The 27,537-nt window shown below is 43.6% G+C and overlaps 1 protein-coding gene across 1 annotated transcript in view; it reads left to right on the plus strand.

Annotated features, from left to right (window-relative positions):
- Window positions 1-1,160: 1,160 nt before the first annotated feature.
- The window catches only part of LOC139654052 (CUGBP Elav-like family member 4), a gene marked incomplete at its 5' end in the record, with an annotated part of 29,578 nt that continues 3,201 nt past the window's right edge, over window positions 1,161-27,537 (plus strand). The window contains 8 exons of the mRNA XM_071531071.1: window positions 1,161-1,289; window positions 5,476-5,555; window positions 15,402-15,575; window positions 18,310-18,457; window positions 19,483-19,632; window positions 20,496-20,558; window positions 21,164-21,244; window positions 24,421-24,564. Of these exons, the coding sequence (XP_071387172.1) occupies window positions 1,161-1,289; window positions 5,476-5,555; window positions 15,402-15,575; window positions 18,310-18,457; window positions 19,483-19,632; window positions 20,496-20,558; window positions 21,164-21,244; window positions 24,421-24,564 (969 nt within the window). The remainder of the gene's footprint in view (window positions 1,290-5,475; window positions 5,556-15,401; window positions 15,576-18,309; window positions 18,458-19,482; window positions 19,633-20,495; window positions 20,559-21,163; window positions 21,245-24,420; window positions 24,565-27,537) is intronic.

A 27,537-nucleotide genomic window follows, 5' to 3' on the forward strand; every position in this document is an offset into this window, starting at 1 on the left:
TATGTGTTGCTAGGAGTTAAAAATGAACCACCCCCAAACCTTGGGCTGATAATTACCCACCATCTTATTTGCAAAGTCTACATACAAAATGTCTCATCCATTAATTCTGGGGGGCAATTTTGGGGCATGCACAAAATAAGATGACTTTTTTTTCCAATTTTGCTAGACTAATTCTCAACGTTTTTTTCTCTGACTTGAGTAAAATTTTCCAGATGTAGCCTTACTGAAGGAATGTGATTGCTTGGAACAGTGTGTCCAAAGTGATACAGCAAATAGCCTCAAACATAAATCTTATGGTCAGTGGAAAGGAGAAAATGATATGAATGTAGAGAGTATAATGACACACTAGTATGGACTAGCTAAGACAATTAGTTTTGCAACTTTTTGTCTCACTGTTTTTTTCAGTTTACTAATAAACCGAATACGGCGTATGTTATTTTATTGGATGTTCTGTGTTACACTGAACTAAAAATTAGAGAACGATTGGTTAGAATATGTTGCAATTGGGAGTAGCCCTTCTGAAATCCTATGGATGTAATACACGGCTCAGGGGGCAGCACTTTTGACACAGAGTTTGCTCTTGCTTATTGTGACTCCTGCTCCTTTGTTGATGAGCGAATGTAAAACCATGTTCTTGCTCCATGTTCTCTTTCAACTCGGTGACTCTTGCCTCCTTAGGATCTAACGGTAGCTCTACCTGAGCAAAATATTTCCGTTCTCTTTCTACCTCTACCTGACACCCCACAGCGCTCCAAACAACATCTGTATCAAACATCACCTTGGCAGCCCGACTAGAATAGCACACTGGAAACAGGAATATATCTCCCTCATAGCGGGAGGGGTGGGGGGCAGGGGGGGGGGGGGGGTGGGGGGCACCACACAACAAGAGCAACAGCAAGATCAACAACAACAACAATAACAACAACAACAGCAGCAGCAACAGCGTAGGCTCCACACAGCTGACTGCTGATAAAAGGGGGGGGGGTTGAGTTTGCACAAGTTCCTCACAGCTCAGCAGAACGGTGCCATCAGCTGTAGCATTTGTCTCTGTTCTCTCCTCTCTTCCACCCCCTCCCCCCCAACCCCTCCCTCCCTCCTCCTCCCTCCACCTCCTCCCTCCCCCCCCCTTTCCTCTCCTCCTTCCCCCGGTTTCTCTCCAGAAGACAGGAAGCTGTTTGTGGGGATGCTCGGCAAGCAGCAGAGCGAGGAAGACGTCCGCCGGCTGTTCGAGACCTTCGGCCAGATCGAGGAGTGCACCGTCCTGCGAGGGCCTGATGGGGCCAGTAAGGGTCAGAGCCCACACACCTCCCACTCTTTTTTCCCTGTCTCCTCCTCTCACCCCCTCTCTCTCTGTCTGTTACTGTACTCTCTCTCTCTCTCTCTCTCTCTCTTTCGGTTCTTTACATTTCTAGTGCCTTGCTTCACCTGTCGCGCACTTGTTGACATCTTCTTCCTCTTTTCCCCCTCATCTTTTTATACTCTTCTGTGATCCACTCCGCTCTTCTGAATAACTCACCCTCTCTCTTCCGCTATCCTGTTTTTTTGTTTTTTTTTTACCACCTTTTTATGTGTCTCGCTCGCATCTCTTTCATACCTCATTGACACTGTGCGCTCACACCTCCCTCCTCCCACCTTTCTCTTCTCACTACTTTCTATATCTTTTCATTCTCTCCTTTTCTTTCGCACTCCGCTTCTTTCTCTTCTCCTCCTCCGGCTCTTCTTATGTTGTCTCTTCATCACAGCGGCTCCTCTCTCTCTCTCTCTCTCTCTCTCTCTCTCTCTCTCTCTCTCTCTCTCTCTCTCTCCCTGGGCTCGTACTCAACAAATACATCGCAAAAACACCTCCTCCTTCTCCTCACCCCTCTCCTCCTCCTCCTCCTCCTCCTGTTATCAGAAAGGCGGAGGGGTGTAATCATGTTTGTTTCCCACATTCCCATCATCCCTCCCCAGAGACGCCATTGGACGATAATGTCCTACTGTAAATAAAGCAGCCGAGCTCTGGGCTTCGCCGCTGTCACTCACTGCGCGGTAGATCCGCCCGCATTCATGAGCAGCTCATGCATTCACGTCTGCGGCTTATGCGCTATTTAGTTACTAGAGCATGGTCAAATTAAAGATGGCCGTGAATGTGTGATTCAGGGGGGATTGTTCTGAGCGAGCGAGAGGCTCTCCCATCATCCTTTGATGGGTCCCTGTCTCAAAGCCAACGCTATTTCGAGCGATAACGCCAATGATATTGCTGGGAAGCCGAGGCTCTCTCATTCTCTCCATTCACTGTGATTTATTCTCCTATATGAAGTGTCTGAATGTGTGAAAGGGATGTGTGGGAAGGTAAGGGAGGAGGGGGGCTGATAATGTGCGCGCCTTCTGAGTACATCAAAGAGAAAGGCTGGCTATATTGAGCCACGTGCCTATCTGTGTCTACATCTGTTCCTCTCACTGTTAATCCCGGGTCTATTGCTCTGCGTCGCCCCACTGGCCCGCTACCTTTCTTTCTTCCTTCCTCCCTAGCTTGTTTCCTCTCTTTCACTCTCTCTCTCTCCCCGTCTCTGCCTCCCTCCCCTTCTGGCTCCCTCTCTTCCTGTCTGCTCAGATGCCTCACGCTGATTGACAGCACATAAAATGAAATAAGGCCGGTGTTGCTGTGTCAGACAGGAGCTAGTTTTCTCCCTCGTTCGCTCCTTCACTCCTTTTCACCCACGCCCCCCCCCCCTCCTCCCCCCCCCCTCCCCCTCCTCCACTCTTTTTCTCTCTCCTCTCCTCTCATCGCCAGCCATACATTCGCCGTGTTGATATTTGTCTCACTGGCTTGATCATTCTCTTTCTCTCAGTCTCTCCGCTGTGAAAAGGAAAACTGTAGAGTAATGTCAACCATGCTCATGGGCTGTATGGTACCACCAGACAAAGGTCTCATATTCAGGTGGCTGGTCCTATCACTCACTGTGCAACAGTCCCACGCAATCATTACGGAGACGTTACGGCAAATTATTTTGCCAGCCGCCACACTCGGGACGAGGTTCCCGTAATTTGAATGAGACAGACCTTGAAATTGACAGTGCTATCTGTTCCATGATGGAGCCTTTGTCCCCTGTTGATGTAAATTTATGCTACTCGGAGGCTTTTCAGCACCCCTCTTCACCCAATAAAAAGGCCGAGAAGTTTAACATCCATCTCTCTATGGCGCTACTCCTCAAAGTACTTTCAAAGTGCAACACTTGCTGCCAGAGTTGAATAGAGCCCCGAATTGTCAGGAATAATAGAGAGATGGCTTTTAGGTCTATAATTAAGTTGTGTTATAAATGTCACCCATCCAGCGGGATGGAATTCATGCATACATATTATTTCCCCGGGAATTCAAAAGGCGGTGCAGAACCTCTCGCTTGAAAGCAATGCAATCTCTTCTCTTTTTTTTCTCTTTTCCTTTTTTCCCCAACTCATTCTCAGCCATCAAATTCAAAAAACTCAAATGTGCACTATAATTTATGAGGCTGTAGCACTTCCAATTCTTTTGAGATGTCGTGCTCTGTGTCCCTGAACTTTTTTTATTTTCTAGGTCAGGAAAAGCAAGGCAACACAGCTCTGTCTTGTTTCGGTGGGAAAATTTGAGGACCCTGTGTGTTTGACATGGCTTTCCCATAAATGGCACATGCCACCGCAATTTTGAGCGTCTCTCTGGTTGGTCTGAGCGGCCGGGGGCACTGAGACCCTGGCGCAATGTCGGCAGCCTTGTTAGGTGACTGTTGGTGAGGGAACCACCAGCAAGCTATCTTGCCCTACAAAACCACAGGCCTTTGAATGCTAGAACAAACTGTCCCTTATTATTTCAACTACAAAGGTTAAACGCTTTTGTTCCTTCAAAGACAGACTTGCAGTCAAATGGCACACAGCAGGCTGTCTCATTTCAGTTGGACGAATGGAGACCTTTCCTGCTTCCACCCGGAGGGGCGTCCCAGAGAAGTTAAAGTGTGCTAGGGTGCTGTGACGGAATCAAAGGCCTTTTTGACTTATCTGCTTGCCCTCTGTAGTTCTTTCCTGCTTTGAGGGCATTTGGACCATACAGAAAACACATGGCCTTTATTACTCACACCATTTCCACACAGAAAACTTCATCAGTTGTAACCGCATAGCATTTATTGTGCTGATGGAAAGGGGATGAAAAGTCTGAGGTAAAGGTGGAAATTGTCCTCCATTGATTGTGCACTTACTGCATGTCCTTTGGTTCCATCTTTTTGATTTTGCCAGGAAATGATTCATTTGTGTGTCTGGGAAGCAAAACTGACTCCTGAGATGTTGCAGTGAACGGGCCGCTGCGTGGCCCAGAACATCTCCTGAGTCTACCTATCAGCGATTGTAATTTAAATGAATCATCTTGACTCCTGCGGGAATAGATGATGAATAAATGTATATGAACAAATCTAATTGGCTTGTTGAAAGCTTTTTAAATGGGTATCAGCAGCTCTCAAGGAGCCGGGGTCGGGACTCAGGAAAAGCCTGTCTGGTTCTCAGACACTGGTCCTGCTCGATTAATAAAAAAGGGGCAGAATTAATCCAGGAGTTTGTTAATTAGGTATCTCTTGACTTAACACATGAGCTACCTGAAGGCAAGGATAAGAATAGGACATAACAGAATACCTTTTGCAGTCTATGACGACCATAAAGCTTAGAGAAATAGCTCCTGTTTAATTTAATGGGATTTGGAAAATTACTGCTTTTTCATTTCCACTGTATTTCGGTTCACTAGCTTTCTCTTTATGTTATAGTGGCTTTGCGTCTTCCTTTATCTATACACCAGCACCTTATTTAATCACATGGTCAGAATACATATACTAAGAGAGTATGGCCTTCCAAAATACATATTGTGCATTTTTATTATCTTCTTCAATCATTTTTTAATATCATTTGAAATGTTAATTCAATTAAGCTCCAGCACACTACGCCTGTTCCCTTGTCTTCCGGCCAACTTTTATGTTTACTTTTCCTTTTGTGCATTAACTACACAACAGATTTAAGATTATTTGAATGCCCCTTGAGCAAAGCCCCCCTCCATCTGAAATTATACACGAGCAAAGATTCGGTTAGATAGGCAGATTATAATACTATGCCTTTGTCATCATAATCTCTTTTATGAGTGACTGCACACAAATCACAATGTGTAAATATTAAACAGATTAATAATCACAAACAAGTCAGGATAGTAAATGCCTTGGCTCCATGCTCCGGAGTGGAGGGGGTGGAATTAGAAATGGGCGAGGGACAGGATGTTCCATGCAGCTAATGCCTTCACTACAATTAGACTGATTTATTCAGAGTTATGCACCGAAAACACAAATGGCAGAATATATTAACAAAGTAGATAACATGAAAACAATGGTAATGAATGTGGGTTTTTTTTTTTTTTTTTTTCACCATATTCAAGGCCATCTCCCTGATGTTGCCCCCCCCTCTCTCTCTTTCTCTGTGTTTCTGGGTATACAGGCTGCGCCTTTGTCAAGTTCTCCAGCCACGCAGAAGCACAGGCCGCCATCAACAGCTTGCACGGTGGACAGACCATGCCTGTGAGTACCACACTTTGATACACAACAAGTGTTGTCACGAAACAAGAGTTCTGGACTTCAACACCACTAAGTTTAATATCTAAACATTGGATACTACTGTGATGCTGAAAAACCATCAAGTAAGATGTTACAACACTTGACATGGCTTTGCAGCAACTTTTGTACATGGGTTTTGATGTCAATTGGGTGTCCGTCTATGTCGGCTCTGTAAGTGAAATAGTTCTGTGTTTTGCTCCTGGTGCCAGTTTTATCAAACACTTTAGGTGGACTGGCATTCAGTTCAAGACATGGTGGACAGTTTGATGCTGTTTTCCGCTGTTCAGCTCCACTGAATTTTGCGCTGCCTGCTGCAGTTCACTGTCAAGAGCCAGACAGCGGCTCTGTCTATGCCAATATTCTTCTTCTTTTAACTCTTCCAATCCACGTCATCCTCACGTATACGCTCTCTGGAGGCAATGCAAAATTGGAATTGCAGAACACATTTGGTAAAAAAAATACTTAAATGTTTTTTAAAATTCAATGTTGATTTCAGGCTTTCGCTGTGGTATTTAAGCAGTGTTGGAATTTTGGTTATCGTGACAAACGCTACTCCTAACACATTAAAAGACCATCTCTCTCACACACACACACACACACACACACACACACACACACGCATGCACACACACACAGAGACAGATAGACACACAGACAGACAGACACAAACACACACACAAAGGATGCCAGAAAATATATTCGACGGAAAAGCAACACAGATCACTGTCGTCACAGCATCGCTTTTCAAAGCGCACCAACAGTCCACAGTCTCACATACATTCTCGCCGTGTATTATCGCACACAAAAGATTCCCACAGTCAGCATCCGCCACCTTACAGCGCACAGCTGCACGCTCTGTATCTCTGTCTTCTCACTCAATATCCATTTCCTTCTCCTGCTATTCAACTACCTTTTCAGCAGATAGATAGAGAGTGTTTACATTCATGGTCTTATAAAGATATGATTACCACAGCACAGGAATCCTTGAATGTGTCCTTAGGAGACATCGTGCAACATGTGTCAATATGACGTTATTATTGTATAACGGTTGAAATTGGAGTCGTGCATGCTGGAAATACAAGAGGTGTGCATATATCAAGTGCAGACATACTGGGAAATGATATGTTTGAGTTTGCTTATGAGTTTGTTTCCATTGTTACTTGTAATACAACGATCGAATCATGCAGAATATGTATCACATGAATAGGAACAGCAAAATTGAAATTCAAACAATTACTCAATAATTACTTTAAAATGACTCATTCAAAAAAACTATCTGATGCCAGTGGGTATGGAGGCATTCCTTAAATGAACTTGCTTTTATCAATGACACTTCAGTTTGCTTTAGCATTATATAAGAATAATAATAAGAATCTTTATATAGCAACTTACTACTACTCTAACGCAAAGTAAGAAATGTAGAAGGCAAGATCCACATAAGGGGGTGAAAAACAGTTAATAATAGGTCATTACATAAAAGTAAGTCTATCAGAAGAGTTTGAAGAAGTGATGTAAAATCTCATACCGATTTAGTCTAGCTCTTCAGCTCTTCTGGCAGGTTGTTCAAAGTCTAGAAGCCCTGGTTTGTTTTCATCTAGACTTTGGACCAGCAAATAGGACTTAAGGCTCATATGTGGTTAAAAGATCTGTGATAGAGTTTGGTGCCAGACCCACTCAGATCAGTAAAATCAATTCTGAAACTAACAGGCAGCAAATGTAAAATGCTAAAATTGATGATTTTGTATAAACTGGAGATAAGAGAGAGATTTTTGACTGATGCAAGAATACAGAATTGTAGTAGCCTAAGCAAGAACAGATAAAACATGGATTTCTTGATCACTAATGGATAAAAACATTTTTTTTTCTTTTAAATATTCCTCAGCTGAAAATAACAAAATTGAACAGCTCTCTTAACCTGTTCCTCACAAGTTTTTTCGCTACTGGCTTTACATTGGTAGACGAAGCACCATTCATGGTGAATCAATGTATTGAAGCTGGTGGGCCGAAAAGGATTATTTCTGATTTGGTTTCATCTAGTTGTAGAAAATTCAGTGACATCCGGCACTTTATATCTGTGAGGCAGTTTATAAGAGTGACTAGGCTGTTAGGTTTTATAGGCAGATATAACTGTGTGTCGTCAGCATAACAGTGAAACTTTATGTTTAAGAAACTTCGTAGGGACAACAGCTAGGGGACAGGTAGAGGACTTCATGCAAGTCACTGTCGCTTCCAGGACCAGAGGGCAAACAGCTCCAAAACAGCTCATCACAGCAGAATAACTAACAGTGACAGATAGGTCCCTGTCAGAGGGTGAGATCTTATGTCCCCTACTTTTTTGGTAAAGAATATTAAGCATTTAAAACACTTCTCAGGGGAGGAACTCACTACAGTGACTAGAAGAAAGGTTAACAAGTTTAATCAATAATATCGAAAAGCACACAGTTATGATGGCTCTTCAAAATACGGTCAGAGGAATAAGCAGCTTTTGCATCCACTTTCTGGTATTTCAGCATTAAGTCCTTTGTAATATTGTAGGACACTTGCAGTTTATCAGCCTTCCATTTACATTTGGCTTTTCTTTTCTCTTCATAGTGTTCATCATCTACCCATGGAAGGGATGTTTTTCTGTGTGATATGCCTAACTTTATGCTTTATATTACTGCTCAGTCAATTTCAACCAGATTCTTAACCAGAATCATTTTAATCACTTTAAACACACAGAATATATGTGCAGGCATTTGTTGTGGTGATTCTGGTGCAGAGATGAACCTTACAGAATATCATACTGACAGTGGACACTACAGTGCATACTGACAGGACCTCACATACAATGCGAGGAGATGGTGCAAGATGTACAATGGGCAGTGGACTGTACATAATACTGTGTCTATATATGTAACGTTCTATAGCTGTGTGTATTCGAGTAGCGTGGCGTAGCGTCAATTGGTACAGTTTAGTTTACCATAAGGAAGTTATGAGATGCAGAAAAATTATTATTAGCATTAGGAGGCCTTCATTGTGTGGTTGAAGAGTGAGGGCAGTAAATGTGGAGAAATGTAGATCTGGAGAATAATATCATACTGAATACTGACCTATGCTATTCTGCAGAATAAGTAGTGGTGATTTTTAGTATGTTCATTAGAGAGCAGCAATCCTAGTAATTGGTGGATATAACGTGTTATCCCGCTGTATTCATCTGCTGCTTCTTGCACACAACACACTGGGCGCCCTCCTCATTATTAGACTTCCTGTAACTCTTGTCAAACTGCAGTTAATTACAAATTGGGTATGCTTGTATCTGGCTTGAAAAAGGCCACCAGTGAAGATGCTTTAGTAAAAGAAACGATGAATTACGAAGCATCTCCATGCCAGTGCTGGATGTGTGTGTGCGTACTCTACAGCTGCATACACACATGAGCACACACTCTTTCTGGCAGACACCCGCACCTTCACACACTTCACTGATGTTCCGCAATAAATATTTACGGACGCTTTCTGGCAGCCAGATAGTGTCCTGGAAGCCAGATGTAATTTACACATCTTTTTGATGCCGCCTCATTTTGCATTACATTGAAGTAGTGAGGGAAGGAAATAAGTGGTGGAGTAACTTTGTGTGTTTGTTGTGCTTAGTGGAGCCCAAACTTTTTGGCATGTAAATCACAAGGGTCGAAATCTAACATAGGCAGTTGGCCATGAGCCAAAAACAATCATATTGCACACTGATTATGTAGAATTATGGCAACAAGCTTCTTAGGTTGGTAATCAAGATGCTTACCCTTATATTAAAAATATCTTCTTAACTCAATCAAATATAGAATATGTTCTCATTCAGAATTTGGAGGGCCTGTTTCTTGTGGAGGGCAAAATTTGGCCCATGGGCCCTACTTTTAGCCACTTGGTGTATGTTTGTTGTGCTGTAGCCCAGGTCCGGCTGCACTAGGTCAGACCATAGCCAGCCACCTGAGGTCTGCTGCAGATTGAACTGTCCAAGGCAACATATGGAGCCCCAAACAGACCCAGGGTGGATCCAGAGCCATCCAAAAGTTCATTAATAACCTATATTATCCATATCTCTCTCCCTCATCCCTGCACCTGTTCTCCTCGTCTCCCCAAGTCCAACTCCCACTCAGATTAATAGGCAAGGTGGCCATTAGTACCCAACTAAGGCTTGGGTACCGATGGGGGATGCAGTTAATTTGGATAATATCACTGCCACATGTCGTCAACAACAGACTAACAGGAGGCAGGATTCAGAGAGTGGGCTGCTCTGCTCGCTTCCTGCTGCCAGCTGTGGGGTCTGGATGAACCTCGAACAAAGAGCTCTCTCTCTCTCTCTCTCTCTTAATGTTCTCTCTACAGCATCTGTGTTACCTGGCACACACACACACGCCATAAATAATACCTGCACCAAAATACACTGGCCCGAAATGAAAGGCTTTAATGAAGCTAAAGGGCGAGGGATGCCACCGAAGGGCATGGGCTGATAGATCGGGTCATAGCTTTAATTGATGCTTATTGCAGATTGCAGGTGCCCCCAAAATTAACTTAAAAGGTGATTGGGCCCCTAACAGGCGCTCTCACTGGTTCAGCTGTTGAATTAAGGCTGCAGAGGCACAGGTGGCAAGGCTTCAAATGGCAGAGCCGGGGGCAGGCAGACAGCACCCAGCAAATTGCAGACATTGTCATGTTCGGTGTCACAGCGTGGCTGACAGGGCCTGTGGAGCTCACCGGTGTTGGCAGCAACAAGAGTGTGCATGCGTGTGATACTGGAGTTCTGGATTAATGAGAGATAAGACCAAGCTAGAGAGTGTCGATGTAACAGACACTTCATCAAATGCCACATGAAACTATTGTAAAATCTTGTCAGGCTTGTAACTGACACACTATATGGAGTTTTGCGTGGTTGTATATTATACTGAATGCAACTGGTTATGTACATAATGTAGGATATGCTCAGATGAAACAGATAACGGCGTAATGAGTGACAGTATTCTTCTTCTGTGTCTTTTGACTGGATGCAGTGTGCTAGGCAGCCCGCAGCAGTATGTGGTGGACAGTAAGGACCGACCAAGACAGCATCCTCCACTGCTAATGAGAGCCAGTCTTCCCATGAGGCTGACTGGGATGTAGCAAGGTTCAAAGACTTGAACATGAGGCCCGCATGGGGGGTTCATCCAATTACCGGACAAACTTGTTATGGTTTATTCAATTAATTCATTACTGATTTTCTGTTAACCCTTGCGGGTTAAATAAAGTCTGTTGCAAGCTGACGCAACTCTGGAAATAATTTCCATTTGTCATTTAAAAATAGCGGTTAGATGTTTGTTTTGTGGGAGAAACTAGGCTCTCACCACATTAGTTGTTGATTAGTATGCTTTCCAAAGTGACAGCTTTCCCTCCAATGTGTGCCTTGTTATATTATGTTGCTGTAAGCTTCTTTAGAGGATGGAAGATGAGTTTACCTTTTGGTACACACTTAACACCAGTGTCTTTGTATCACAGTAATGCACAGATAAAAGCATAATGCCGTTTCACTGGTGTAGCTCAGTTCTAATCCCTCAATTACCGTTGTGTATTTTCCCTCTACACATTTTGTGCCCTATACAAAATCCAATATAGGAGATTTTCGCAAGTCAAGTGTGTTGTTCAAGAAATTAGATTAGTTTTTGAACCCGTGACAAATTCCTTAGTTGTACCTGTCAAAAGTGAAGGCTCCCTGTTGGCCCTTATCAAATTCACCGAATTCATTTTCTCTCCAGGTATAGGAGTCATGCCGGTGGAGGTTATTATTCTGTTTGTTTGTCAGCTTGTGATTTTCTGCTACCAGCGAGGAGTGGCTGCTTTGCATCCAGCGCCCGTTGCCTGCTGCCACCTGTTCCTTCATTACCTGGCCACCATATTACTCTTCCTTTATATGGATGGAAACTCTTGATCCCCAAGGGAGACCTCACTCTGCAAAATCTGCTTTCTCCGACTGGGCCTTGGATCCAGTCAGAATACATCAGGTTGAGATTTGAAGATATGAAATCTCCTGTTCTGACAGGAGATATTCTTCTGCAGGGGCGAGGATTAGAGAAAAATCTTTTTGATTTCAGAGGGGATATTTAGTCTTTTATGCTATGAAAGTCAGGAGTGGTGGGCTCCGGCCAGAGTGATGGTGCTGAGGTAGTGTTTCAGTTTCAGTGTGCCGTTCTGTGCAGACATTGCAGACTGGGTCTCCTCCCCTTGCTCTCGTCTACAGCTGAGCGCTCTGCTGAGAGAAGCCAGTCCAGGCCAGACTCGCCTCGTCTTGAGTCATGGTGCAGTGAGTACAGGCAGCCTCGGGGCTCTCCCGGTCCCGATGCTCACGATGCATTCTTCATGAGGTATTAAATGAATATAAGAATACACAGATACACAAAGCAGAAAATGAATGTGATCTAAATGCCAGGCCCCTGTGCTGTGAGCAGGCTCGAGCACAGCGCTGGAGGGGATGTTTGCTCAGCGCCAGGCTTATTAAATCCAACCGCCAAGTCCCTTCCACTGGCCCACAAAGTTGAGAAAGAACTGAGAAAGGTCAGGAGGTGGGCTGAAATGAAATTAGAGAGGGAAAAACAGTGTACCGTTAACGCCACCGCTTTGGAGTATTGATTTAGCTAATTGAAATGGCATCTTGGGAGAAGCACCAGATGGGTCTCCTTTGGCCTGAGGTGGGGTGCTGGCTGGCTCTGATAGGATCCCATCTGAGACGCACTGTCCCTAGGGTCTATGCTGATGCCTTCCTCCATTCCCCAGCCTCTTTCTCACACTTATCTACAGCCAACACATTCTCTTGGTTCTGTTAATAGAATGTTTATGAAACCCGTTGCACGTGAATTTAATATAGAATAGAATAGCCTACTTGCAAAAACCTTTCCCAACAGCTCCTGACTTTTTTTTTTTTTGCTTTTAGTACATGCAATTTCAGTTTTTTTTATACGACTGATAAGTTTAGATAAGAACAGAAACAGTGTTTGAGGTTAGGGTTCGACTGAAGGGAAAGTGTGACTTTAGTTAAGGTAATGTAAAAAAAAAAAATCACTGTCTTGAGTTTAGGCAAGATAAACCTAATAGCAATCATGATGTAATGTTTGTTGCGGCAGTCATGACTAACCAACCCACAGAGCATGAGACCACCGTGGCAAATTGCCCTCACAGTGGCACTATCACTTAGCCGTTACTGTTTAAATTTTCATGAAGCGCTTACAAAAATAGGACACACCGCTTTTCGTATGAATTCTTATGAATTACCATGAAGTCAGGCTGCACTAAACTAGGATTGAGACTGTGTTTGCTGACTGGCTGAATACACACTCTCGTAGTGTGTAGTTGCTATATTCAGCTTCACAGGACTTAAGTTTGTTTGTTTCTGTGATTTTCTGTTTGGATAGCTCTGCTTTAGTAATGTGCCTCCTGTGAGTATAGTACTAGAGCTTGGGCTCGGGCCTGGAGAGCGGCTTACAGCTTTCTTGGTCTAGGCTTTGTCAATTTTACATTCTAACACACACAGACACACACATACATGAACACACACAAAAAAAACAGCTGCACACACAAACATTCACACTGGTCAGCCTCATCTTTCTATGTCGCTGTGTCCTCTGTAGTTTCCTCACTTTTTCCGATTTTTGCACCCAAAGGTAATCTAAATCAAAGTCTGAATTTGTGCTGACCCTGTCAGGATGAGACATTCTATGAAAGATGAATCCAAGTCGTGATTATGGAGTCCTTTTCTCCCCGTGTCTTTGCTTTTATGATCTTGCTAATCATATCCTGACTGCCCCCTGGCTGCCTGTGTCCTTCTGTCCTGGTGGTGCTCTGTGCTCTTTCCCAGCATGCACTGCCTGTAATTAAATAGGAGCCTGGTCCTCTTGACAGTGTCTGTGGCTGCTTTCTCTGCCTGGCAGCCTCCTCATCCTCTCTCTCTCTCTCTCTCTCTCTCTCTCTCTCTCTCTCTCTCTCTCTCTCTCTCTCTCTCTCTCTCTCTCTCTCTCTCTCTCTCTCTCTCTCTCTCTCTCTCTCTCTCTCTCTCTCACTCTCTCTGACTGACTCTCTCACTCTCTCTGACTGACTCTCTCTCTCTCTCTCTCTCTCTCTCTCTCACTCTCTCCCTCCCTCTCTCCTTGCCTGGACGTCACATGAGGAACTGACTCTGGTCTCTGTCTCTCAAATGATTTAATTGGATGCAAACTCAGGAGCACAGACATCAATACGGAACTATATCTGCCATAAGGCAGAGCCATTAGTCAATACTTCGCCCTCCACATGCCGAAGGCTTTTGTCAGACCTAATTACCCAGTATTGTATTCAGTGGAGCTTCACCAGTGGGGGACTGGGACTCCTGTGGGATCTGGTTAGGATCACAGTTCACTCCCAGTGTATTCAGTGGAGTTGGAAAGTTCACAAAAGCAAATATCACTCACTATTCTCATCCATTTAACTCTGACAGCTAAATGACTGCAGTCATGAAAGGCACATATTCAGTCCACTGGCTTCCTGGGTTTAGAGATATTAGGTCTTTAGGCATGTTGTGTACATTGGGCATTGTACAAGAAGAAGGAATAACATGCTCACCAGCCTTTCTCCTTTGTGGTGATGCAGGGACTCAAATGCTGAAGTTCATGCACTGAAAGATATCAGCGCTACATCTTTTTATTGTGTGGCTACAGGTAATTTCCCAAGGAAAACGCTCCCAAGATAGTGAGAAAGGTATTTTTGTCGAAACATCAACCACACTTAAAAGGATGTAAATGTAATGTGTGCATCCAGCAACCTTGTTTCTTCAAATGGCCTATATTTAGGCTCTGGTTGGATTGATAGAGTCCATTGTTTTCATATAACTGTACACCTCCAGTTAGAGCGTTACATTTAGTTATAGCTAGACAAGTCTGGCACGTGACAATGTCATCACTGCTTTTGAATTGTTTGCAACTGTTGTAGTTATAGATATTTTTTTTCAGTGAATATCTATTTATTCAGTTTGGTAAAACACAAACTTGTTTTGGCTAACAACGATGAGCTCATCAGCTGGTTGGCCAGCTGAATTGGCAGGTGCAAACTTCAAAACACTGCTGATTGAAAGTTACCATGGTAGTTGCAAAAGTTATTATTATTAGTTGTCCTAATTTGTTGAAAGTATGACATTTTACTCAGAGAAAAGAATGTGACATCCTTATTTTATTTATTTATTTAATCTTTGGAAAGCCATGGAATAAGTGTGACAATACATTGCAAAGTGTCTGTAAAACAATTGGAGAGAAAATGCATCCTCCACTTCACATTGGGTGGTTCTTTGCCCCAGTATCATACATGAAAAATGATGAACACATCAACAAACCATTGTGCTCAATCCCTCACTTATTAACACACATTCACACACATACAGCGTGTGTGTGTGTGTGTGTGTGTGTGTGTGTGTGTGTGTGTGTGTGTGTGTGTGTGTGTGTGTGTGTGTGTGTGTGTGTGTGTGTGTACTGGTGTACATATATCAAGAGTTTCATTTCAAAATGAGTTATCCACCATTTGAAAACATTGGCACCTACTCTAACACAATGATGGCTGTTATTAAAGTTACGGGTTAAAATTAAGTTATTATGGGTAACTATTACAGTCATCTTAAGACATTCACTTACAAAACAGTTGTGTTTTTGAGCATCCAATCATCTGTGAAATATTCACTGATGAAATTTAGGAAGCAAAATTTTTCCAAAATGGATACATAGCGTTTTGGAATGAAATTCTTCATATGTGTGCGTGTTTCACTAACCTGTATATGTGTGTGTGTCCCTGTAGGGGGCCTCGTCCAGCCTGGTGGTCAAGTTTGCGGACACTGATAAGGAGAGGACCCTGCGCAGGATGCACCAGATGGCGGGCCAGCTCGGCATCTTCAGCCCTATGACCATCCAGTTTGGGGCCTACGGCGCCTACTCTCATGCTGTAAGTCTCAGCCCGGCGGGGGAGGAGACGGTGAGCTTAAAAAAAAAAAATGTTTTGATGTGAGGTTTGAACTCACTATCTCTCCCACTAGGCATGAGACCACCCCAGAGAACCATCCTTTAAGTGATTCACGCTATCAAATGACTGTTACATTGTAAATTAAAAAAAAAAACAGTGCACTGCTTTTTGTATTGTGTCTTTTTTTAGCACGCTTGCTCATTTTCAGCATTGCAATGGTTCATATTCATACAGTCACAAACATTCACAACTGGGAGATTCCCAGTCTTCTACTGTTGGCTACTGTGCAGCTCCACTGTAGCAACCGGGGACAAATCCCTTGCTTAAAGGATAATTCAGGTTATTTGTTTTATTTTCGTAGTTTTTGCCATCATGACGATTCATGTTTTTTCAAAATTGCATCACTTACTGTAGAGCTTGAGTAGCTTCAGTTAGGCGGGAGCACTGCTATCCAACACACATCCAAGAGGTAAAGTGTCAATGTGTGCGTTTGGCCATCATGATGGAAAATAAGGGCCAGGTTGAAAATAACCGGAATTATCCTTTAAAACAGCACTTGAGGAAGGGGAGAGCTTTAATCATCACCTTTTTCCCTGCCCAGGTTTTCCTACTTGGTCCGTGGATTCAAACTAGAGCCCTGCACAGGCCTCAAATTTAGGCCCTAGCCTGGCCCGGGCCCTAGACATTGAGGCCCGAGCCCGACCCGAGCCCTAAGGCTTATGAGAATTCTCAGCCCGAGCCCGATGTTTTGGTTTTTTTTTTGTTTTTTTTTTCCTAAAGTGTTTGATCAATTTCAAATAGCCTATTAAATCAAAACTACACCAAACACCATACAAAACCCTTCCAAAGCATTACCAGTATTAAATGTGTCAGTTCTGGCCGAGCGCAGAGTCGGATCAGAGCCGGATCGGAGCCACAACTCTGGAGATACGCAACACTTCTATTTTTGACGGACTACGCATCCGTCTGTTCCATATTTTAGCCATATAAATGTATATAAATGCCAATAGTTTGCGTATTGTAGTCATTTATCACCATGTCAGCTAACAAAACAAAGGATACATGAACCAATGTCACTTAAATAAATGTTGGAGATGAAGTTATCCACAGATATCCGCTGAGAAGCCTTTTATTTGGCGACAGTACGCCTATCAAAAAAGTGACAGAAGTACTCCTCTGTGGTACATTAATGTTCCTCACAGTACAATGCGAGTTGTTTATAGAACAATAAGCAAAACTAGATAACTGTGTTCACTTACCCATAGATAAAAACCCAGATACGCACAACAGAATGGGCAGACCGCAGGCAGAACCATAACGGAGCTGGTGTAGCAGCTTGGATATGCAAACGGGATGCATGCTGTGGAGGATGATCAAAAGCTTCACCAAAGAACATGGCTAAAGTCCATTTTCTCAAGAACATTTCAAGAACAGTAACGTTAGTCCATGAGGCCAGTGCTTGCTTAGAAGCGACGAGAGGGCTTGTCTGTGTGCGCCAGACTATGTGATCGGCTAAAAGGTTAAAACTTTGTTTTATAATCAGTTTTCATTTATTTTCTTAAATGAGTAGTTTCTTTGATTGATATCTCTATTGATTTCAAGTCCCAAATCAAAAAATAAATAAAAATAGAAATAACAGGCCCGGGCCCGACCCGAGCTAGTGATGTGAAAATCGTCCCGAAGCCCGGCCCGAATCTGTCAATAGAGTCGGGCCCCGTCGGGCTCGGGCCAGAATGCAGGGCTCTAATTCAAACTGCTGAAACTCTAACCTTTCAGCTGTCTACCACTGCCTCTTCTTTTACACTCCAGCAGCGCTGCATGTCACTACCAACAACTCACACCCACCCACCCACCCCCTACCCCTTCCCCTGCCACCCCATTCCATATTCACACGTGAAAGTCACAGCCTGAGTTAGGAGTCTGTGAGATTTTGCACTCACACTGTAGCTAACAGCTCACCCTGACAGGTGAGAATCGCCCACTCACGCACAATCGTTGTCTCTCCACTCACTATGCCAGTCTTTCCCTTCCCCCCCATCTCTCGTGCACTACACACTCAAATCCTATCCAAACACACACACGCACACACACACACACACACACACACACATTTTAACAAGCCATTTAGTCTATTATTGAAACCTAAAATTGTATTTTTTTTTAATAACTGAGATAATTTCACTTGTTTCCAATACAAATCAACTTGTACAAGATATTTTTTTTTTATCAAGTGTCATTTTCTTGATAGTAGTGCAGTGATCTGCCTTATTCCGACTTAGAGAATTTCTGAAACAAGTGAAACTGCATTGAAACAAGTGTCTCACCTCACTGGCAGAATGTTTCTCTTGGTTTAAGAAAAGTAAGATCTGAAGGCTGAATATGAGACTAAATGACTTGTTAAGATGGACTGTTTTTGCAGTGTATACGTACACATATACATATACACATACAAAACCAGTGCAAAGCAGCCAGCTCTCTTGACTGATCTCACTACATAGCCTTTATCTAGTGGCAGTAATGAGCGCCAGGCCGGAGCAGTGTTACAGTTGCTGGGAAGCAACGCTGCAGGGCAACACAGGCCACTCTGTTCAAGAACAAGGCGGGGGCCAAGCAAACAGAGATGTGAGAGTAAACATGCTCTGGTCCTGCGGCTATTTCACCCTCCTTTCCCTTTCTCTCCTTCCCTCCATCCCTCCCTCCATTCCCCTCTCTCACCCTCTCTCCCCACTGCTCTTTAATCCTACAGCAGATGATGCAACAGCAAGCAGCCCTGATGGCCGCAACACAAGGCTCCTACCTGAACCCCATGGCAGCCATCGCTGCCGCGCAAATGCAGCAAATGGCAGCTTTCAATGTCAACGGTCTGGTGGCTACCCCCATGACACCGTCCTCAGGTATACACACACACACACACACACACACACACAGACATAAACACATACACATACACATTCACTGGCACATGCACACGAGAGAGCACACACCACACAGGCACGTGCATGCACATACACGTGCACACACACACACACACACACACACACTCACACACACACACATATGTCCAGGACTTTTCTCTCCATTTCTCATTGCTGCCCTGGAACATTTTCATCATTAGCAAGAATTATAGAAGCGGTAGTAATATATTCATTCAAGGCCTTTCTGCTTTTGCCCTTGTTACATTTTTTAAGATGTAGACTCCATTTTCTGAGCTGAAGCTGAGCTGACATTGCCAGTGTTGAATTAAGGGAGGGGGAGCCTTGTATTGAGTGAGGCATGATGGGAGATGATGTACAGCATTCCTTGACACTCATTGGCAGCCACATTATAGTTCTCTCCCTCTCTCCCTCTCTTGTTATCTCTCTCTCTGTCTGTCTCTCTCCCCCCTCTCTCTATCTCTGTGTCTCTGTGACACTGTTTTCCGGGAACAGAGCCAATCCGATGACTTTGGATGCAGAGTCCTTGGCTTATACAATATAAGAGCAAAGATTTGTGTGAGATAATCCTGGACCTCAGTCTGACCTATCTTCTTGGCCCTTGTCATGAAGAGCTTTGATGGCTCGACACTAAGTAGGCATGCCGCCTGAAGGCAGGGTCGCCACGAATGTATTAAATAAAGTGGCTCGCCGCTGTATCCAGCATTTGTAATCCACAAAGCCTACATACGCCCAGGTAATGCCTATCAAACATAATCCTACATGACTTAAATGCCCTTCACCCGGATTAGAAAAATAATAATAATCCATCAGCACAAAAGGGCACTGACAAGGTGACAGGCTCGAAATGTTACCGCAAGGAGGAAAGGCCGCTGTTAGACGTAGAGGCGTGGGCCCCTGCATCCAATCAGATGCTCACCCGAATTAGGTAGCGTGTGAACCTTGCACCCCTGCGGTTCCTGTAATGAATCCGCATCTATTTGCAGGCACCAGCACGCCCCCGGGCATCAGTGCCACAGCCGTGCCCAGCATAGCCGCCCCTATCGGGGTCAACGGATTCAGCGCCCTCCCGCCTCAGAGCAACGGTCAGCCCACCTCTGAACCCATCTACACCAATGGGATTCATCCTTACCCAGGTGAGCCAATCAAGCTTCACCTCCCTGCCAGATGATAGAAATACAAGACGCATTTGTAGCATCTGTTGTCAGGGTGCTGCTGCTTTGACCCTGGCACTCCTTGCTTGTAATGACAGCGATCTTGGAATTTAAGCTTATTCTACTGTTGTACTTGTTGTGCATTTCTCTGGATAAGAACGTCAGCTAGTTGTCTATAATGCAAGTGTAAAATGTGGGTACCGACAGACACGCTGAATTATATCACATTGTGTTGTTCAGAAGTTGAGAAAGCTCTTCTTTTTTTATATTTCACGCACTCATGACACCTATTTCTCATTTGAATTGAAGCGTTTTAGTCTTGAGGGTCAATCAAAGGTGTCTTTGGCAGATTTCTGAGCAGCCAGCCCCAGTTTCATGATGAATCCATCAGTTCATCCATCAGTCCATTATGGTTAATTTGATGTGTCTCGGCCCCTCCTTAGCTTCTTAATGTTGTCTGGGACTGATTCCTGAAGAATTGACACACACACTCCCCGTTTCTGCATTATGCAAGGCAGCTGCAATGGTAATGAACTACAAAGCGGTTTGTTTGGCATGTCGTTAATAATTGATGCAAACATCTGGGGCGAACAGGCATTTTGAAGAACTGAGAGATATGACAACCCAAATTTCTCCCACTCCCTGTGTGATCTTACCCCCTGATGGTTCACTGTAGCTTAACCCCTTTCTGTCTTGCTCTCTAACATTCTCTCTCTCACTTTTTCCTGTATCTCTGCATCTCTCTTTTTCTCTCTCATTCTTTCTCCTCTCTTTGTCACTCTCTCTTTCATTTCTGTTTTTCTCCCCACCCTTCCCTCTCTGTCTCTCTTTCTGTCTCTCTGCAGCACAGAGTCCGACGGTGACTGACCCTCTCCAACAGGCTTATGCAGGCGTCCAACACTACGCAGGTGATCTGTCTCTCCTAACTTCTCTACTCTCTCTCTCTCTATTCCTCCATCTGTCTCTCTCCCTCTCTCTCTTTCGCTCCCCCTCCCCTCCTTTTCCTGTCTGTCACATCAGTAGACACTATGGCAGGTAGAGATAGCCCGGGAGGACCAGCCAATTTCCTTCTGGATTAGGCCACTTTACATTAGGATTGAAAAAGGATTTCCAGTTGACTTGATTATACACCCACACAAAAATCTTAATTCCAAAAGTACACTGAGAGCCGGGGATCCGAACCTGCCATAGCCTCCTACATGACAGATGATATAGACTTCTCTTAGCCACTGCTTTCTGCCTGACATCAGCTCTCTTTAGCGCGGTGTGAGCCTCTCTCTTGCGCTCTCTTTGTGTGTCTGCTTAGTTGAACGGCGCTGCGCTCCCCTTTTGCCGCGCTCTTTGTGCGGTGATCCACCAGCCAAATGAGCCCGAGCTCCAAGCCGTAATGCAATTTATTTATGCAATGTCTAGAGGACGCAAATGAACAATGGAATAATGATTTGAGTTTTGTTGTGTCAAAAATGAAAATGGAGATGTGAAAAATTCCACTCTGGTTCTCCCTTTGCAACAGCAGCCTACCCTGCCGCCTATGCGCCAATCAGCCAAGCGTTCCCCCAGCAACCAACCATCATTCCCCAGCAACAGAGGGAAGGTAAGAGCGAGCGAGCGCGCCCACCCAAGATAAAAGGTGATAATTGCCATGTTCCATTCTAATGTAGCTGCGCTGCTTTGAATTAGCGAGGGAGGGAAAAAGCTGGCCGGGGAAAATGTGAGAAAAAGGCTTCCCATTTAAAGAGAAGAACATTAGCAGTGAGATGGAAAGTTACTCTGTCATTATTCAAAAACTGCACTAATTCAAACTCGCAGCGTTGGACTGCTTAATCAGTCCATTACAATGTGTTTAAGTGGTTATAAATATTCATCAGATTAATTAGCTGCATGCATAATCATTTATTACCATTCCTAGTTTAGTGTTCTTATGCCACAGCATTAGATGTAATAAAGCATAGGATATACTGTGATGGTAAATCACTCTTCTTGACACCATTTGTCAGTCTCAATTATTCATCTATATGATTGTATAAGACAGCTTAGAGTGGCATGAATATTCAGTATAGGAACTCTGAAATAAAGTGTTTCCAACATTGCCTAGAGGAAGCGGTAGTTTATGTTTGCTGTTTTTCACTAGTGCTGCAAGTGTATGCCAGGGTCACAGTGTAGTAACAACCAAGAGCAGAAAGAAAAAAAATGTCTTGTATAGTACTGAGTGTAAAGTGTGAAGTGCTAACACACACACACAAACTCACATGTGAGGTGCTTATTCATTTTACATGCAGGCGCTGGCGCACACACACACACACACACACACACACACACACACAGACATTTAAATTTGAATGTGCTTGCACACACGCAGGAAACACACAAATGTCCAGGACATCCCATCTCTCACTGCTACCCTGGAACATTTTAATCATTAGTAAGAATTATAGAAGTAGAGGTAACACACATACACACAGATGCACACACACATACGCACACACACACACACACACACAGAGCTATTCTTGGTTGAGCCAGTGGCCTGTCTGAGTTCTGGCCTCCTCTGGGTTTTGGCTGTTATCCCAGCCTGTCTCAGTCCACTGCCACAGTCTGCAGCCCTGCCGTTTAATAAGACACACCTAAACCTGAAAACACAGGAGCAGACAAGCCTCAGCTTCAGCCTCCCACTGAAAACTAACAACTTCAACAATACATTCTATATCAATCAGTGTGTGTGTGTGTGTGTGTGTGTGTGTGTGTGTGTGTGTTTGTGCGTGTGCATGTGTGATCAAGGAAGATCCATGCTTCTTAAACTCACTTTATACAAATCAAACGTTTAATTTTTCTTCACACCAGAGACTTCACTGTACTCTTTGAAAGAATCCCTTTCAACACAACTGAGTTTTAAGTTTTAAATCAACACCACGCATACTGACATTAAAATATTTCATTCTAAACGTATGCTGTGCAGCAAAGTCATTGGTTGAAAGAAAAATAACAAGGTTCTTTCATTTTCACTGTTTCCACTTTTGCATTATTTTCTTTGTGGCGTGAGTGTGCGAGGAGTCTACATGATGTGCGGCACACACACATTTACCCAGTGACTGGGAAATGGGCATAGTTCAAGAGCAGAATCACCCACAGCTGAATGGACAGCCTTGCATAGATGTGAAAGGGAGGTGTGAAATGGTCAATCACTGAAAAACAAGGGGTGTTGTGTTTGCGAGGAGGAAGGCAGACGAGTGCACAGCACGCCACATAAACGACCTGTCAAACTTTCCAACGCACAAGTAGCAGACACTCCGTTCCCCCGAAACAAACCGCATCTTTTCAAAGCATGAATTCTCCATAAGACACCTAAACCTAAACAAACAGACAGAACCAAGACTCCCGCTGTAAAAAAAAAAAAAAAAAAGCAGCGCTCTGTCAACCTGGGTATGTGTGTGTGCGTGTGTGTGTGTGTGTGTGTCCTCTATCTCGCCGAGGGACAGCAGCACTACAGTCAGCCACCAGTGCAGCCCTCTTATCAGCCTTCTCACCAGCCCCAGTCTCATCTCGTCATGCTATCACCCTGAGCAATGAGACAGGAGAGAAAGCTAGCCAGCCAGCCAGCCAGCCAGCTGCAAGCATACAGTCCCCGAGCCCATCACATCTCTCTCTCTCTCTCTCTCACTCTCTCTCTCTCTCTGTCTCTCTGTCTATGGTTCTCTCTCTCTCTGTCTATGGTCCTCTCTCTCTCTCTCCCTCTCTCCAGTTCATTCCTCTCCTCACCAGATTGGCCTGTACAATATGTGGCAGCTGGGTGGATGAGTGTGGAGGGATGGAGAGAGATTGGAAGCCAGTCCTACTGTCACACAGTAATTGGGGCAAATACTTGGCTTATGTCTTTATGCGTGCTCTGCCTGCTCTCCCTCTCTCTCTCTGTCTCTTTCTTTCTCTTTCTACTTTCTCTTTCTCGATATCTGTCTCAACGTCTCTCTTTGTCTTTCACTCAACCTCTGTCAACTTCTTTATCCCTTTTCTATCTTTATCTCTGGCTCTCTTTCTTTTGTACTTTCTCCACCTCTTTGCGGCTATTGCCGATACTCCGATTGAGACAACAGTGTAATTAAGCCGTTTACCTGATTCTATAAAGTGACACATCCCCTAATTATCGGGTTTACAGGAGACATGGGGTTATTGCGAGTATTCAAATCACAAAAAACAACAGAACAACATGAGCGAGGTCAGCAACTACACATACACAGCCTGAATACACTTCAAGAAATGCCATTAAGGTTTAGACATGTTCTGAGTGGTCTCTATTAATGAAAAAGCAGAACCTGAATACCCAGGCAGCAGAAATAATTGAATAAATATGTGGGAGCATTGGAAGCATTGGATTCCTTGTAAGATCCTGCACTCCAGCTTCAGATAAAAATTTTCATTGGCAGATGTATATGTCTTTCCTCTCGCCAGTAAAATCACACTTAGAAATGTAATTAAGGTGTATGCATGTTCTGATCTCTGTTATTAGAATTAAAATGGGAGCACTCCATATGCTACTGCAGTTACATTTACTACAACTAAGAGCATAATAATGCTACAGGTAACAATAATAATGAAGTATGGTGTTTACATGAGTCCTGCCTTATTCGCATTATTGTCTTAATTGCATTACAATCACACCATTTGTGTGCATGTTAACGCGGTCAGTCTCTCTGTCTGTCTTTCTCTCTCTCTCTCTCTAGGCATCTCCTGTTTGCGCTCCCATGTAACCTTCCTGTTGTCTTTCTCCCCCACCAGGGCCAGAAGGCTGCAACCTGTTTATTTACCACCTGCCCCAGGAGTTCGGAGACGCGGAGCTCATGCAAATGTTCCTGCCTTTCGGCAACGTCATCTCCGCCAAAGTCTTCGTGGACCGAGCGACCAATCAGAGCAAATGTTTCGGTGAGTCAAAAGTCAACAGGACAAAAATAAATAAATAATTAAATAAATTAATAAATAAAAGAATCCGATCAGATGAGAAAGTTACACGGTGGCTGTGTTTGGCAATCTTCTCATGCCCCGCGTTGCTTTCTTGCAATTAATGTTTGCTTTTCCTTTTATTCCCTGTGTCTATCCTAATCAAGTCGCAATTAACATTTTAAAGGTGGCGTTACATGCCACTGAGCAGGGAGGCGAGGAGGGAGATAGAGGGGGGATGCGCACATGCTCCCCTCCCTGGCTCCATCTCATTGGCATATCTAACAAGATAGTGGGGCCCGGCGAGGGAAAGGGGGGAAAGGTGGGGCGAGGAGGGGGAAGTTTTAATCACCTAAAACCTCACAGGCCAAGCCTGCGTTGTCCCGTCACACACACAACACCGCCATCCCACCATGAATTCCTCCTCTGGCTATTGACCCAAACATCTTTCCACAATTGCCATTTACTCCACACATCTATTCATCACCCTCTCTATCAGACCATTGTTAATATAATCAGTATCCATCTCCCCTGCTCTGCTATTTCCCAGCCTCCTTCACCCCCGGAGAAAACCGGACACCCCCCTCCCCCTCCCATCCTCCAGCCGGGCAACCCAGCACCTCCCCTCCTCCTACTCTCGCCTCCCACACAGCAAACCAGTTCATCAGGGTGGAGGAGGTGCAGGTGGAATCAGTGGGCTTAAAGAGATAATAATAGACTGGTGTGGGCCTTGCTGTTGATTCAGTTGGACAGCAGCACCCAGGGGACAGGCGCCGAGAGAGAGAGAGAGAGAGAGAGAGGCTAGACTCCCAACATTGGCTCTCTTTCAGTTTCTCTTCAACATGGCATGTCTATGAGGCTTTCATTCTCTCTTTCCCTGTCCATCTCTCTCTCTCTCTCTCTCTCTCTCTCTCTCTCTCTAACATGGCCTCTGAGTCTCTGTGCTCTCCTCTAAGCATATGCCTCTCGCTATCACTATCTGTCAGTCAACGAGGGGGAAGGACAAAGGGGCGGCGACCTCATCTGTCTCACCGGCTTATTTTTCTCGGCTATTAATTAAGATCTTGGCTGAAAAACAGTAATTTAACCCATGATTCTTTTTTTTTTTTTACTCCTTTCTCCCTCCTTTTTATAGCAGAAGCCCCAAGGCTCTTGTGTAAGACATTAACAAATTAGGCAGAAGATGCTGTGCATTACGGGAGCTAAGTTATTAGGCTCCTCCAAAAACTTGGAACGCTTCATCTTAAAAATGTGTGATTTTAATCTTGCTGTGGCTAATGGGCATTGCAGACACTTATTCCATGTGTAGATAGATATATGTGTGTAGAGCAAAAGCAACGGTTTTAGATAAAGCAAAGTATAAGCATGAACACACACATACACATACTTTATTGAATAGTCTTCTGTATTGTAGGTATCACAATACAAACATGAACCCCAAAGCCCATGGAGACATGCATGGCAACTTGGCAAGTCTTTGCACCCCATGCAATGTGATTATTATTAACTGTAGGTGGTAATTCACATTGTGAGGTGAGAGGGAGGTGGCTGTGAATTATCAGCCTAAAAGTGTCATCGGAGCTGTAATATATACATAAAATAAGATTCTGAATATGAATCATAATTACTTTAATTGCCCATATGTAATAAATGTAAAGGGATTTGTCTTGCTCACACGGGGGAAGTGACATATGCTCAATTAAGGGTTTCACATTATATAAGGTAGAGGGGTGACAGGACCTCATACAGCTTGCAGTGCAAAGAGACACGGCAAGATGGATGATGCAAGATGGACAGTAGATTGTACAAAACAAGGAAGGTCAGCCTTCCAGCGACCTTACCATCAATTGAAGAGTTGATTTCCAAAACATTTTATATTCATATAGGGAAAAAAGCGTTATCTGAAGTTTATCATTCAGTATCTCTAAAATATAAACAATTCAGTCTGTATGTCATTTTGTTAACTGAGACTTAACTGACCTACTATCTTTTGAAAAGTGCCATATTGTGTTATAATCTGCTACTATCAATCACTTTGTAAAGGTTGATAATTAATTTGCGAATTAAACTTTTCATATATTTATCTTGTAAAAAAAAAAAAAAACTGAGGTTCATCATCAACCAATCAATATGTCTAAAACAGACAAGAGTCTGTAAACGTGTCATTTTGTTAGTAAGAAACTTCAGGTACCTATTATCCTTTAAAAAAGCACCATATGATGGATATCGCAGTGTATACTGGAACACTATATTATATATTTAGTTCATATGTTTCAATTTGAAATTTTTCACTCTTGCTAATTTAAACAGAAACACCTACAGTATATGGTCTGATTTGTCTGCCGCACAGATGAACTATATTTTAGGATTTTGAGTGTCTCGTGGAGATAATCAGACATCGCTCTGAGTGTTTTCTGAGAAGCTTGAAAATTTGAATGGGGCGGGAAGGTCACTGGAGGAGCGCTTTAAGTATACTCTTATAAAGGATGTATCACTGGAGGAGGACTTTGAGTACACTCTTAAAGGATGTTTCATTGTCAATTCATGCGGGCGTCTAGTTTAGTTTAGTATATTTATTTGCGCTGTGATAAAACCTAGGGGTGAAGTGATAAAAACATAGCAATAAAATTTTGTGCAGGTGAGATTAAGACAATCCCATGGAGCTTATAAAAACATTTCACCTCGAAGGAAACAAGAAAATTAAGATGACAAGAAGGCAGATGTGAATGGGATAATAGAATCTAATAACAGAACAGTCTAGTTTGGGGTGAGACACATTTGTGTTACTTATCAACACATATTTACATAGAATATGTTATTAGCTAATGTTGCATTGAAAGCTAACCCATGTGTCAGACCCAAACGATATATTTCACATGAGAATGACACATCCTTTTTAACAGTGTAGACCCCATGCCGGGTCACAGATGGGGAGGAGGTATATGGTTGTGTATGGCT

The sequence above is a fragment of the Centroberyx affinis genome, unplaced genomic scaffold (assembly GCF_046629955.1).
Source record: "Centroberyx affinis isolate AG114_WGS23_722 - 3 ecotype Tasmania unplaced genomic scaffold, CSIRO-AGI_Caff_v1 ptg002029l_1, whole genome shotgun sequence".
NCBI lineage: Eukaryota > Metazoa > Chordata > Actinopteri > Beryciformes > Berycidae > Centroberyx > Centroberyx affinis.